At 43.3% G+C, this 14,572-nt stretch overlaps 1 protein-coding gene across 1 annotated transcript in view; it reads left to right on the plus strand.

Moving 5' to 3' along the window:
• Positions 1-14,572, plus strand: part of PREP (prolyl endopeptidase) — a 137,621-nt gene that overhangs the window by 17,514 nt on the left and 105,535 nt on the right. The window contains exons 3-5 of the mRNA XM_059941502.1: positions 8,725-8,858; positions 9,987-10,117; positions 12,623-12,832. Coding sequence (XP_059797485.1) covers positions 8,725-8,858; positions 9,987-10,117; positions 12,623-12,832 — 475 coding nt within the window. The remainder of the gene's footprint in view (positions 1-8,724; positions 8,859-9,986; positions 10,118-12,622; positions 12,833-14,572) is intronic.

Below are 14,572 nucleotides of genomic sequence, written 5' to 3' on the forward strand. Positions count from 1 at the left end.
TCACCTCAGTCCCTGAAAAAGGATTCTGGTTACTTAGCCTGGGTTCATAGCTACTTTACTGACTGTTACATGTAGAGAAGAATTGATGAAAGACTCTGCTTATGAAAATGAACAGGGTTTTACTTATGTGAAGAATGTAGAAAGGAGTTAGCATAGTTAGAACATGCTATCACGAACATTATCTATGACATTTAATGTAAGCTGCCGGCACCCGGAAATAATAAAATCTGATCAAGAGAGAGGGTAAACCCCAAACTTCCTGAAGTTGTAACTCATTTTCCAGGCCCAGCCTTTTTATTTGGGTGCAGAGCACCTCCCCTGGGCCAGATGTACCTCGTCAATCACAGTGTGGGCGCTGTCCTTCAGCACATGGCACACTCAGGCACCAACACCGTCCCCCGAGCCTGTTCCAGGTACGCTCCTGAATCCGTACTGTGGACTACTAGATCAGGTCAGCTGCCCCGATGTGCGTGGGAGTCATGAAACAAGCCCTTAGATCAGCCTCGAGCCTCATCCTGCACGGATGTCCTGCCCGGCTCTGGATCAATCCCTGCATCTCGGGGAGGGGGACTCTGATGGCTAGCCGAGGTCACACCTCAGCCACCCCACCCCCAGTCTATAACGGGGGCTTCCTAAAGGTACCGAAACGAAACAGATGTCAACTCGTAGTGTTTTTACCACGTTCTAAGGACTTTAATTCTTTTTTTTTTTTTAACATCTTTATTGGAGTATAGTTGCTTTACAATGGTGTGTTAGTTTCTGCAGTATAACAAAGTGAATCAGCTATACATATACATATATCCCCATATCTCCTCCCTCTCGCATCTCCTTCCCACCCTCCCTATCCCACCCCTCTAGATGGTCACAAAGCACCAAGCTGATCTCCCTGTGCTATGCGGCTGCTTCCCACCAGCTATCTGTTTTACATTTGGTAGTGTATATATGTCCATGCCACTCTCTCACTTCGTCCCAGCTTACCCTTCTCCCCACCCCGTGTCCTCAAGTCCATTCTCTACATCTGCATCTTTATTCCTGTCCTGCCCCTAGGTTCTTCAGAACCACTTTTTTTTTAGATTCCATATGTATGTGTTAACATACAGTATTTGTTTTTCTCTTTCTGACTTACTTCACTGTGTATGACAGACTCTAGGTCCATCCACCTCACTACAAATAACTCAGTTTCGTTTCCTTTTATGGCTGAGTAATATTCCATTGTATATATGTGCCACATCTTCTTTATCCAGTCGTCTGTTGATGGACACTTAGGTTGCTTCCGTGTCCTGGCTATTGTAAATAGTGCTGCAATGAACATTGTGGTACATGACTCTTTTTGAATTATGGTTTTCTCAGGGTATATGCCCAGTAGTGGGATCGCTGGGTCGTATTTTTAGTTTTTAAGGAACCTCCATACTGTTCTCCATAGTGGCTGTATCAATTTACGTTCCCACCAACAGTGCAAGAGGGTTCCCTTTTCTCCACATCCTCTCCAGCATTTATTGTTTGTAGATTTTTTGATGATGGCCATTCTGACCGGTGTGAGGTGATACCTCATTGTAGTTTTGATCTGCATTAAGAACTTTAATTCTTAATGTTTTTGTTTTTCTTTTTTTTCAAATATTCTTGTTATAGTTTGGATTGCCTCATTGATACAAGAATTATTCAAGAGAGGATTTGTACGTGTTTAACTTCTTCCTGGTTGGATTTTTAGTTAGGTTTGGATTTGATGTGCAGATCACCTCTGTCCTTGCCAGGCTTCTGGTCAGTACTGTGTACACCGAAGAACGGAGCCAAAAAGGGTTAGTGTTCCAACGTTGAATGGGCTCCCTGGTAATGGCGAGATTTGAGAACAAGGCTTGAATGAATCTAAGGTCGAAATGAGACTTTCTGTTTCCTTCCCCCTTGATTGACAGTAACTAGCCCAGTGAGGGAACAAGTTGATTTGCCTTCAGGGGGACAGGCAGAGAAGGTGGAAAGAGGCCTGCCTGGCAGGGCTTCTGGAAGGCCCCACCTCGTCTATTACCCACATGCAGCGGGAAGCTCAGTGGGAGCTTTCCTGACCTGAGAGCAGATGGTCCCAGAGAGAAGAGAGGGACCCACTCTGGGCTTTTAATGTTAAAAGACAAGCCCCATGGGTTTTGGGCTCTCGCCTGTTGGATTTGACGTGGCTCGTCCTTGGGGTTTGTAGGGGTTTGTGGGACCAGGAAGAGAAAGGCCCCTCTCTGGGTTGAGGTAATGGCATGGTAGTTACAACCGTGACCCGAGCAAACTTTTCTTTGTCGTCTGATGGACTGCTAATGTTTGAGAGTTAGGAGCGCACTGGAAAATAAGGGGCACTCTTCTCTCTTTTGGGTGTAGGTTCCTAAATCTGTCTTGTACGTCACCCCATTCCTCCATAGTCTCCGTTTCTAAAGCTGTCTCCTGGAGCAGCTACCTCTCATTCTCTGTTTGGCATGCCTCCGGTTTTCCATGTGACCGTCCAGCCCTCCTGGCCCTGGGTCCTCCTGCAGCCTCCGGAGTGAGCTTTGCTGCCTCTTGCCTTCTCATTTATGGGCATATCCCTGCACTTTGGAGAGTCGTTTCCGAATTCTGCTACACTCCCAGCAGGGAGAGGGGGTCCAGGTGTGCTTCCTCCTCTGGCCTCCGAGATGCTCTCAGCCCTTCACACATGACTACGATCGGGGTTTTCTGCCAGGCCGTGCTGTGGCACCAACCAGTTGCTTTAACCAGCTCATTCATATGTGCGTGTCTTTGTATGTGTGTGTGTGTGTGTGTATCTATATATTTAAATAAATAATATATTTACGCACACCTACATATAATTTGCAACAGAAACTCCTCCAAGTTTGTGGGTTGTAGATAGCACCATCCCTGGTTTCACCTGGGTGGTACCCATGCTGGAGTGGGTCTCCCACCTGGAAGTCCCTCCTGGGCATTGGACTGCCTGCCTGCCCCACTCCCCAAGGCCTACGCCACCCTATCCCAGAAGTAGTTTCCCCTTCATTTGTTCTCCTGTAGCTCTTATCTTTATCCATGTGATTCATCTGTTTAATCCTATGTTGCCCGTCATGATGTTCTGAATACATATCTATGTAATGAGTAGCTGTATGCATCCTTTTTATTCCTATATGTAAAAATTGTGCTTGTAAAAGGACTTGAGATATTTTGTGGATTAAAGCGTAGTACATATGAGGACAACTTGAAAAAAATTCTTTCTGAAGACAGTGAAGGTAAAGGCATCTCCAGCTCCCAAACTGAGCCACCCTTTGCCAGGTAGCTTTGTTTTTTTGTTGTTGTTGTTGTGGTTGTTTTTTGTAGATTATGGTAAGAACGTTCAACATGAGATCTGCCCTCTGAACAGTGTTTAACGCGTTAATGTGTACGGTATGACATCGTTAACTACAGGCACAGTGTTACACAGCAGAGCTCTCGGATTTAATCGTGTTGCATAACTGAAACTTCGCTTTGAAGGTTTCTAATAGTCAAGGCAAAATGAAATGTGAATTGGATTTCTTAGCTTTGAGCAGCTGTTCTTAGAAAAATATTTTCAGACTCATCCATAGCTCTAAACTCTAAACTGGTGATCCTCTTTAAAGGCTCAGCTGCTGGTGTCATTTCATGGGCTTTCAGGTTTCAGTGATTTAATAATATCCTGGAGTGTGACTTTCGATGCTGAGACTCCTGAGGGACAAGGAGAATTTCATTCTCCTCACCCGGCTTCTTTACCATTCTGCAATTCCTCCAGTTTGTCTTTTCTTTATCCTTATACCTCTTCTCCCTTTCCCCCAAATTTGTTCTAATTTTCAGACCCAGAAGCCAGGCTATTAAATCCATAAATGACCAAGAAGGCATTACTGGCATTCTTTGGAACCCTGCATTTCACAAAACCCCTTTACAGAAAATTTGTCCCCGCCTTCATGAAAAGGACTTGCCCAAATTATAAATATGTACATTATGACAGAACTTAGACTTTTAAGAACTTGAACATTGTTTGCATCTAGATACTGGAGTTGGAAGGGTGCAGTCTTTAAATATTGCTCTAGTTAAAGTAATTGACTAACACTTGTGGGTGAGAGGTAGCAAGATTGTATATAATGAGCCTAGTTATTTAGTAGCATTCTTATGGCTGGCTTAATGGTTTTCTGAACATTTTAAATGAGAAAAGCCAGTGTGCCTGCTTTAGTGTGAGATGGGTTCTGCTGCAGCAGTGGTAACTGTACTTGAGAAGCAAAGCAAGATAGAGAAACCATGGGAGGGTGCAGTTCCACCTTTCCAGGGAAAATGAACTGAGGATCTATGACTGATGGACCCGCCGTGGTCCTCCCAAGAGCCAGGGTATAAGGCCTAGATGCAGCCTCGTACAAACACAAATCAGAAGGATTAGGGAAACGAAGTCTGCAGGGCTCCCTCCTCAGAGGACCCCCAGTGGAAGGGGAAGGGGCCAGCCAAGACCCTCAGTCTGCTGGGGTCTCAGGATGGGAGCCCTAAGTAGCTAGAATGTTCCAGTGAGGCCCTTCTGGGAAATAGCCATCAAATCTAGATGTGAGCATGCGCTGTGCCCATCTTCTCTGTCCCACTCCCGTTACAATGGTCGTTCCTGCTCCTTTAGAGACCAGCCATTCCACTTGGCCTTGTCTCTCACTGGACCACTGCCCGGGCTTCCTAACCGGCTTCCCTGTTTCTGCTTTTACTCCCCTATAGTCTGTTTTCCACCCAGAGCAAGAGTAGTCCTTTGAAAAGGTGAACCAGACTATGTAACTGTCTCCCCGCCCAGTCATAGCTTGTTTGCATTTGGAGTGAAGATTGAAACTTCACATCTGCCCACCAGGGCCCACGTGATCTAGCTCCTGCCTGGGTCTCAGTCTCTCTCACTCATCCCCAGCCTCCCTGACCTCCCTACTCTTCTTCTCACCTGCCAAGCTCCTCCGCCCAGGGCCCGGCACCTGCAGTTGCCTTGGCCTGGAACGCTCTTCCCGTCTTTACAGAGCTGCTCCCTCTTGCCTATCAGATCTCAATTCAGAGCCTCAGAAGAGCCTCCCTGGGCATCCTGCTAGAAGTAAGGACACTCCCATCCCAGTGTTGCCCAGGATTGGTGGTGAATGATGGTTTTCAAATTTCCATGGGGGCTTTATATGTTTGTGAAAGGTAACGAAGGTGTCACAGCAGCATCACATTGCTGTGGCGCCCCCTCCCAGTCCCTGTGCTCACCGTGGGCTGGCAGTAGCGGTTCAGGGGCAGCGCGCGTCGTGGATGCTACTTTGAGTAGCAGCTTCGCCCCACGGCTACCCTGCGTGTGTCCTTAGGACTAACTGTTCTCTGCAACCCTCTGGCTTGTGTTTTGTCTCTCCCCGGTAGAATGTTCGCTCCACGATGGCAGGGATCTTGTCTTGGATTTCTCACCCCTCCACCCACCATGCCAGGATCGGTACTGACGCACGCTAGGTTCATATTAAATCCTTGTCGACACTCCAGCACCCTGATGGGCCTGCCCTGCTGAGCCCAGCCCAAGCGGGAGGGGATCAGAGGAAGCCCAGGCTGCCTGCCTTCTCCCCAGTGGGTCTGCTTTGTCTCCACATCCAGTATCAGGCAAGGAGTCGGCCTCGGTCACTGTTACAGTGACTGGAAGAACATGATTCCGCTTCAGCAGTATCGCTCACTCGCTGTGTGGCGCTGGCCGAGTGCCTTCGGTACCACCTGCCTCCCCTTCCACGTCTGTAAAGGAGGCCTGGCGTTTGCTTCGCCCATGAAATCAGGTGATGCTCTTGCACACGCTTAGCAGTCTCCAGAACGCTGCCCCCGCGTGGCTTCGCAGCTGTGCATTGATTTTGTAACTAAAAAACAAGAGTTAATCTCCTTGTTGACACTTTTTAGTGAGATAGAGTGGGGTCAGCAAACTTTTCCTGTGAAGGGCCACACAGGAAGTATTGTAGATGTGAACCACGTAGGTCACTGCTGGGTTTGCAGCCCGCCCCTCCCCCCCCCCCACCTGCCCAACAGTTAAAAATATAAAAACTATTCTAAGCTTGAGTGCCATAGGAAAGCAGGCCAGGGCGAGGTTTGCCAGTCCCTCGTGATAAGCAGTTGGAGTTGTATTTCTGTGGGACTCAGTCAATTTTATTTTCTGTTTGAATGAAATAAGAAATGTGACCCATAACAGTTTTATTTCTCTTGAATTGATCCTCTTGCAAAGCTGTTATTCATCATTGTACTCATACCTCACACTCTTTCTCACTTGTTTTCAAGTGCATTGTAAACTTCGAGTTTTAGAACAGCTTTCTCTCAGCACAGAATTGTGGTTCTCCAGGGTGGGGTCAGTGGTTTGTGCAGGAGAGACCGTTTAGAGACCGTTTGGAGCTGGGGTCGGCGCTTAGATCTGGATGAACTCTGATAATAACGCATTTTTGCCTGCCATTCCAAATATAGTAAGTTGTTAATTTCCTGAAGTTTTCTCCTATCAAAAGGGTTTAACCTTTGTATAAACATCGGATTAAACCTTCGATTGAATTTAGAGCTGATACATTTATTCTTGTTTCATTTCTAATAGCCAGATGTGAATTATTATGAAGCCAAGTTTTTATAGTATTATTATAGTATTATAAACTTTCTAACTGCTTAGTTATAAATAGGTTACTCTTGGATACAACTGATCTGTTGTAAAAACTGCTCCTTCCCCTGCTTTTGCTGCCAGGGTCTCCTGATGGCCTGCAGGCCATCTCTTGTTCATCTTATAAACCATTATTGTTGATATACTTATTCAATTCACTTTTCAGTTTTGTTTTAAATATTCTTTAGTTTCAACATTTAGCAAAGTTCTCTGGAGTTGACAAAGGTAGTAGGTCTTAGAAAGATTGTCAAAAACAGAATTGATATGGGACTTCCCTGGCAGTGCAGTGGTTAGGAATCCGCCTGCCAACGCAGGGACACGGGTTCGAGCCCTGGTCCGGGAAGATCCCACTTGCCGTGGAGCAACTAAGCCCGTGTGCCACAACTACTGAGCCTGCGCTCTAGAGCCCGCGAGCCACAACTACTGAAGCCCGCGCCTAGAGCTCCTGCTCCACAACAAGAGAAGCCACCACAATGAGAAGCCCGCGCACTGCAACGAAGAGTAACCCCCGCTCGCCGCAACTAGAGAAAGCCCGTGCGCAGCAACGAAGACCCAATGCGACCAAAAAAAAAAGTTGATAAAATAGTACCTAGGAAAAAAAAATAAATAAATAAAAATAGTACCTAGGTATCTCTAACTTGGTTTCTTTAACTCTGATGTTTGGGGCTCACCAGCTGCTAAGAGGCCTGGAGCCTTGCACAGGGTGAGTGTAGTTTCTTGACAGTGTGTGATCTGAGTAGCTGATACTGTGCTTGGTTAGAGCGTAGATTCAGGAGCCGGCTCTGCCACTTTGCAGCTGCGTGATGTTCGGCACCTTTTTGACCACTCTAAGACTCAGTCTCCGCATCCAGAAAGCTGGGCTAAAACAGAACCTTCTCTATAGGATTGTGAGTCCTAAATGAGTTAATACCTGCTTGGTGCATACTTAGTGCCATGGAATTATTAGTTATTGTTATTTATGGAGGGAAAATATGCTTTCACTGATACATTTTTTAAATCTTTTTTTTCCCGGTTTTATTGAGATATAATTGATGTACAGCACCGTGTAAGTTTAAGTGTAGAGCATAATGATTTGACTTACGTGTATCGTGAAATGATTACCAGGACAAGTTTAGTTGACATCCGTCGTCTCCTACAGATATCAAAAGAAAGAAAAACAAATATTTTTTTCCTTGTGATTAGAACTCTTAGGATTTTTCTCTTTTAACAACTTTCATATATATCATATAGCAGTGTTAATTGTAGTCATCATGTTGTGCATTACATCTCTAGTACTTATTTATCGTATAACTGGAAGTTTGTGTCTTTTGACCACCTTCATCCAGTTCTACTTCCTTTATCCCCTGCCTCTGGTAACCACAGATCTGATTTTTCTATGAGTTTGGGGCTTTTGTTTTTGTTTTTGTTTTTTTTTAATTATTTATTTATTTATTTATTTATTTTTGGCTGTGTTGGGTCTTCGTTTCTGTGCGAGGGCTTTCTCTAGTTGGGGCAAGCGGGGGCCACTCTTCATCGCGGTGCGCGGGCCTCTCACTATCGCAGCCTCTCGTTGCGGAGCACAGGCTCCAGACGCGCAGGCTCAGTAATTGTGGCTCACGGGCCTAGTTGCGCCGCGGCATGTGGGATCTTCCCAGACCAGGGCTCGAACCCGTGTCCCCTGCATTGGCAGGCAGATTCTCAACCACTGTGCCACCAGGGAAGCCCCCTTTTGTTTTGTTTTATATTTTAAGAATCCACATATGAGTGAGATCATACAGTATTCGTCTTTCTCCATTCAACTTAACATAATGTCCTCAAGGTCCATCCATATTGTCCCAAATGGCAGAATTTCCTACTTTTTTAATGACTGAATAATATTTGATTGTCTATATATATTCCACACCTTTTCTTTACTCATTCATCCATCAGTGGACACTTAGGTTGTTTCCATGTCGTGACTATTGTAAATAATGCTGCTATGAGCATGGGGGTGCAGATATCTCTTCGACATAGTGTTTTTGTTTCCTTAGGATATATTCCCAGGAGTAAAATTGCTGAATCTTGCTGATACATATTAATGGATAACACTCCCCATGGAAAATTTTATGTCTGACTTGCTTTGTTCATTTAAATTTTCTCTCCAGGCTTTTGTGGAGGCCCAGAACAAGATTACTGTGCCATTTCTTGAGCAGTGTCCTATCAGAGGTTTATACAAAGAGAGAATGACTGAATTGTATGACTATCCCAAGTATAGCTGCCACTTCAAGAAAGGGAAAAGGTATGTGAAGTTGCTTTCATTTAATTTTCTTTTTACTTTTCTGATCTAATACGTTCTTAAATTTTACAGTACAAATTCTGAATAACTTATCAGTTTATAAACTTAATTCATTATAAAATCAATTCATTTCTATGCTGGAATATGAGAATAATATTTTTTGGTCTGTTGACCAATTCTTAAAAGAAGGACTAAGAAATTTAGCAGAGATGTGTCCTAGGACGAAATCTAGATTGTAGGAAATGATTGTTGTCTTGTGGCTAGTAATTGGTGAGATAGCAGGATTCATAGACAGCAATGGAGATTTGTTTGCCTCTGAAATTAATTCTCTTTAGCTTATACTACTTGAAAAGACTTTATTATATGCATTTCTTCCATCCAGGAATGGAAATGGGCCAGGATGCAGCACCCATTAATTCACCTCTCTTGTTCCTTGCCCTCTGACACCCACTTAAAACATAGTCTCTTGTTTGCTTTTTAACTCTCTTTGGAACCACTACCACAAATTTACTTTAGAGTTTGTTAGACTTCACTTTCATAGGGATCAGCAAAGTATGATCTGCATGCCAAGCCCTATCTACCCCCTGTTTTGTAAATAAAGTTTAAATGGCACACAGCCATGCCCATTGTTTGTGTGTTATTCAGGGCTGCTTTTGTACAACAACTGCAGAATTGAGTAGTAGCATCAGAGTCTGTATGGTGCACAAAGCTTAATTAATTTGCAGTCTTGCCCGTTACAGAAAAGGTTTGCCCACCCCCTACCCTAGCACCCTGGCTAGGGATGGGAACCAGCACTTCATTTTAGCAAATCTGCTGTCTTCTCCATGGAAAAGAAAAAGTTACTGCTTTATTTGAATATCCGTTTTCATTTTAGGAAATAAAGCAGGCTTTATTTAGCTAATGTGTAGAATTACAATATATTATTTGAATTCCTAAAGCAATTCAGGGAACAAACTCTAGCTACAGGGAGACGGTGGGACTTTCCTCTCTAGTTCCCATGTCCCTGGCACGGCCTGTTTGCAGTTGTACCTTTGTATGTTGTTTTCCTTTTTCTATTTGTTTGTATGTATTTGGTTTTACTCCACAAATAGAAAACTCCATAGCTGAATAAAGACCATCTCTGTCCCCCAGGTATTTCTATTTTTACAATACAGGTTTGCAGAACCAACGAGTATTATATGTACAGGATTCCTTAGAGGGTGAAGCCAGAGTGTTCCTTGACCCCAACATACTCTCCGATGACGGCACGGTGGCGCTCCGAGGTGAGGGCTACACAGCCAGGCCCACGGGAGTCCCGGGGCCCTCGCTCGCAGCTCTGAAAGACCAGACAGAGTGTGGACCGTATTGTAGAACAGACGCACACGCAGTGTCAGGAAAGCTGATTTATGCACGGTAAATTCAGTACACATGGGTAGTCACATCTCCTTCTGATGGCATGAAGCAGGACTAGAGAATAGTTCACACTGGACCTAAATTAGCTTCTAGGGCTTCTGGGATCTTGAAGTATCATCATCACTTTCTGTAGCTTCTCTGAGACCTGTCTATGTTTGGAAAAAAATTAATTCTCTTCTGTAAGAAATTTAAGTTGTACAAAGAATGTTTTAACTATAAATATAAAACAGGAAAGAATATTTATGAAATCTGCTTCCTTGAGGGGAAAAAGTGATGTTTTCAAATTTAGTTAATTGTTAGCATGTTAGAATAAAAAGTATAAAACACAGTCTTGTAGAAATTAGACAACTTGGTACCTTGTCCCCTGAGGATGCAAGTTTAAAAGCTGAATAAATAAGTTTTGCTGTATGCAAAAATATGTATGCACTTGCCGTATGTCGCCTAAATAACTTCCCCCGAGATAACCTCCTCTACGGGCCATGAGATTACCCCAGGTTTGTACCGTAAGCACCACTTCTAGGGTAAGGAAGTTGTCTACACTCTGGTTCTGTGGTTTAAAAATTGTACACTCTGAGAATCATCTCTGGCTAGTATTCTAGATGTTTTTAGTTAAATTGGCTCAGCATTTCCTCTGTAGCATCTTGTGTTTTGTAGAAAAAGCATAAGTGTAGGTTCAGCCCTACAGAATTGAGCAGTTGGAATGCTGAAGTCCTGTAACTGATTAGGTAGGAATTAAAGAGGCCTGTTCCAGCAGATCTGTGTGAGAAGACCCTTTTATAAAGGCATTCAGTCATTTAGTGCTTCCCTCCTCCTCTCCCCCAATAGGCTGTGTATGTACACGATGATCTTTAATCTCATTAGTATTGAGAGTAATCAGTATTGGAAATAAGATGCCAGCCAGCTTATTGTGAGTATTCTTCCATGAATTTGATCTTGGAAATGAAGACCAGTTGTGAGTGAATTTAATACACTGATTCTGTGCAGTAATATACCCTAAATAGAAGTTTATTTCATTTTAACCAAGGTCTATCTTGCAACTCATCCGGAGGACTTCATTATAACGGGGTCTCACCTCTCACTTTGATAATTCATTCCAGTAACGTTTTTATGTAATGCTTATCATGTATGGACCCTGATGGATGACAAGGTAAATTAGACATGGGACTTGGTCTCAGTCTTCGAGTTTTTTGAAAATGATATTATAGGGAAGTCACAGTATAGGTAGACATTCAGATTCTTTTGATAGTATATGATTTTTTAAACATATATTTCAAGTCAAAGTGTTTTATTTACATTTTCCCTGAAAATTTTTAAATTATATATAATTTATATAGAGTAAAAAGTGAATATTTACTCCTCATCACATTCTTGACTCTTTTCTGCGTTTATATACATTTGAGCCTGGATACTTTATAGGAATTATAAGTGATTATTAAGAAGGTTTTATGAAATTTTAACCTTATTTTTCACTAGTAGAAGTTCCATGTAAAATAGTAGGAAACCCGTGAAAATAGTTGGGTTTCTTAGGATAATTTTTAACCCCCAGTGAAGTTTAACAGACATCATAAGAGGAAATCTCTGGTGTCAGTATCTGGTACCAAACACTACACATTCCTTATAATCATAAAGCTAATAGAAACATATAAATATTTGTCAAGAAACATTCCACAGTGGTTAGAACATTCTGTGATTGCCCCAAAGAATGGGGGACAGTGCGTTAGTCCATCAGTGGTGTTGCTTTCCTTATTTTTTCACAGTCACTTTTGGAATGTGCACTGCATGAGTCTTTATTGCAAACCGGCAGGCTTCATTTACCTGGGCTTTTAGTTGTCGGATGGTGTGGACATTAATCCTGGAGTGCCAGCAATGCTCAGAAAACGAGGTTGTAAAGAGGGATTTCAAGTAGTTTGGAGTCCATTCCAAAAATTATGTAATGGCTCCAGTTTAGTTCTGTTACATTCAGTCATTACTCTAAAAGCAGTTTCCTTACTCCTTTTCCCCCTCCTTCCAAGTATAAATAAAATATGCTGAAAGTCCTAGATGAGCTCTGCTTTTAAATGAACTGCTTATTGAATTATAGAAAAGTTTTAAATGGAAGCATCTTAGTGGTCATATAATCTATTAACTTCATTTTACAGATGAAGAAAATAAGGCCTGGAAAGGTTAAGAAACTTGTCCAAGGTCATAAGGCAAATTCCTGGGAGACCTGGGTGAGCCCCCAGAATTCCTCACAACCAATTGCGTGCTCCTCCTTTTGCCATATTCTGCCTCCATGTGTGACAGAGAGCTTTGCCAGGCAGCACAGTGGGCAGTGGGCAAGGCTGGGAGTTGTGTCCCCATGTTCACCATTTGACAATTTCTCATGTGTCCCTTAGGCTATGCATTCAGTGAAGATGGTGAATATTTTGCCTATGGTCTGAGTGCCAGTGGCTCAGATTGGGTGACGATCAAGTTCATGAAAGTCGATGGTGCCAAAGAGCTTCCGGATGTGCTCGAAAGAGTCAAGTTCAGCTGTATGGCCTGGACCCACGATGGGAAGGGAATGTTCTACAACGCATACCCACAACAGGATGGGAAAAGTGATGGTAGGTTGAGACTTCAGATGAAGCACCTTTTTCATGAAATGAAGCGTGACTTCACATGACTAAAGAAAGAAGCTAAACCCTGCATAGAGGTTGCTTGGTCTAGAATCATGTTTCCTCGAAGGACGTTGTATCTGTTAGCATAGTTGTGTAACAGGTCCTGCCAAAACTTTGTGGTTCAGAATAACGACCATTTATTTTCGCTGTGAGTCTGCAGGTTGGCCAGGCAGTTCTTCTGGGCTTAGCTGAATTCTATCATGTATCTGTGATGACCTGCTGGTCAGGTGACTGATCTTAGTGTGACTTTTTCACATGTCTGGGGCGTCAATTCTGCTCCATGTGGTCTCTCATTCTCTAGCAGGCCAATCCAGGCTTGTTCACATGGCAGCTCAGCAGGATTCCAAGGGGCAGAGCTGAAAGGCATGACTTCTTTGATGCCTGGGCTTTCTATTGGAACATCACTTCACTGCATTCTTTTGGCCAAAGCAAGTCACAGGACCAACTGCTTTTCAAGGGGTTGGGAGAGAGATACAGGGAACTGTGAAAAATTGGGGCCATTTTTATTGCTGTCCATTCTTCACAGACGCAGACGCATTCTTTCTCCCAAGGGGATCATGGAGAAGATGGATTTTTTTTAACAAAACCAACTTATTTAATGATGTTGAGTGATGATAAAATTTTGCAGGAATCACATCTCTTTCTCTGCTCGGAAGTTACAGGTCACCTGTTGGTCACACTCGTCTTGACACTTTTGTCCTTGTTAACTTCCAGGACACACCTTTGTTCTCCGCTTCAATTGCACAAAGATCCTATTGTGTGCAAGTGGTCCCTCTTTCTTTTCCCCTTCACCTGTCACCTGTCACCTTCCCAGGCAGGAAGGGCCCTGTAGCTTGTACCTTGCTGGTACAAGCTGTCGACATCATCTTCTTTATGCTACTCCATATTTCCATGTGGTGTACAGCATTTTCATGTTGTCTTGGTTGATCTTTACAGGTGGGTTACCATTCCCTTTGCTAGAGATTTGGAGCTGGGGTACAGAGTCTCAGTTACTTGTTGCAGGGCCTAGAGCTGGCAGGAAGCACGGCTAGTCCAGTGCTTTCTCCTGCACATGCTGTTCCCTTATCATGAATTGCTGTATCTTTGTCATCTTTAGATAGGCTTTCTTTTCTCTTTTCCCCCCAGTTGAATTGGGAATAAGGCTATAATGCTTTTCATCTCTTTCAGCTGCATTTATCAATAGCTTTTGCTGCCTTTGATTAGATTACTGTAGTACCTTTTTCTTAGTTCACCAATGAACTACAAGAGGAGCTAAGAGTAGGCTTTTTATTCAAGGATGTTGGCTAAAGAAAGACCTCTGTGCTCTGTACACTGAATTAGCTGCCTGTATTAAGAGTGCTGCTGAGTTAGAAAATGTTGGCTGTTTCCAAGTTCTAGGAGACCAAAAAAGTATATAACTGGCCGTTTCTTGTTAGAGAACAGTGTTATTAAGTTAACTTGTGAAAAACATGGAAATTATTATTTAGCCTTAATTTCCATTGGCAGAAATAGTAATAATTAGTAATTGTGGTTGATTTAAGAAAGCCAGCATCTTCTCCCAGCTGTAATTTTGCTGTCCTTTTGTTCGGAAGACCTCAACAGCCTTTCAGGTTGTGTGGTGGAAGGACTTATGAATGAGGCTAAGCAATGCTGGCTATGTGCTTGTTACCAGTGTTCCTGGAAAACCCATGGAAAATCACCAAGTAA

Source organism: Balaenoptera ricei, chromosome 12, assembly GCF_028023285.1.
Source record: "Balaenoptera ricei isolate mBalRic1 chromosome 12, mBalRic1.hap2, whole genome shotgun sequence".
NCBI lineage: Eukaryota > Metazoa > Chordata > Mammalia > Artiodactyla > Balaenopteridae > Balaenoptera > Balaenoptera ricei.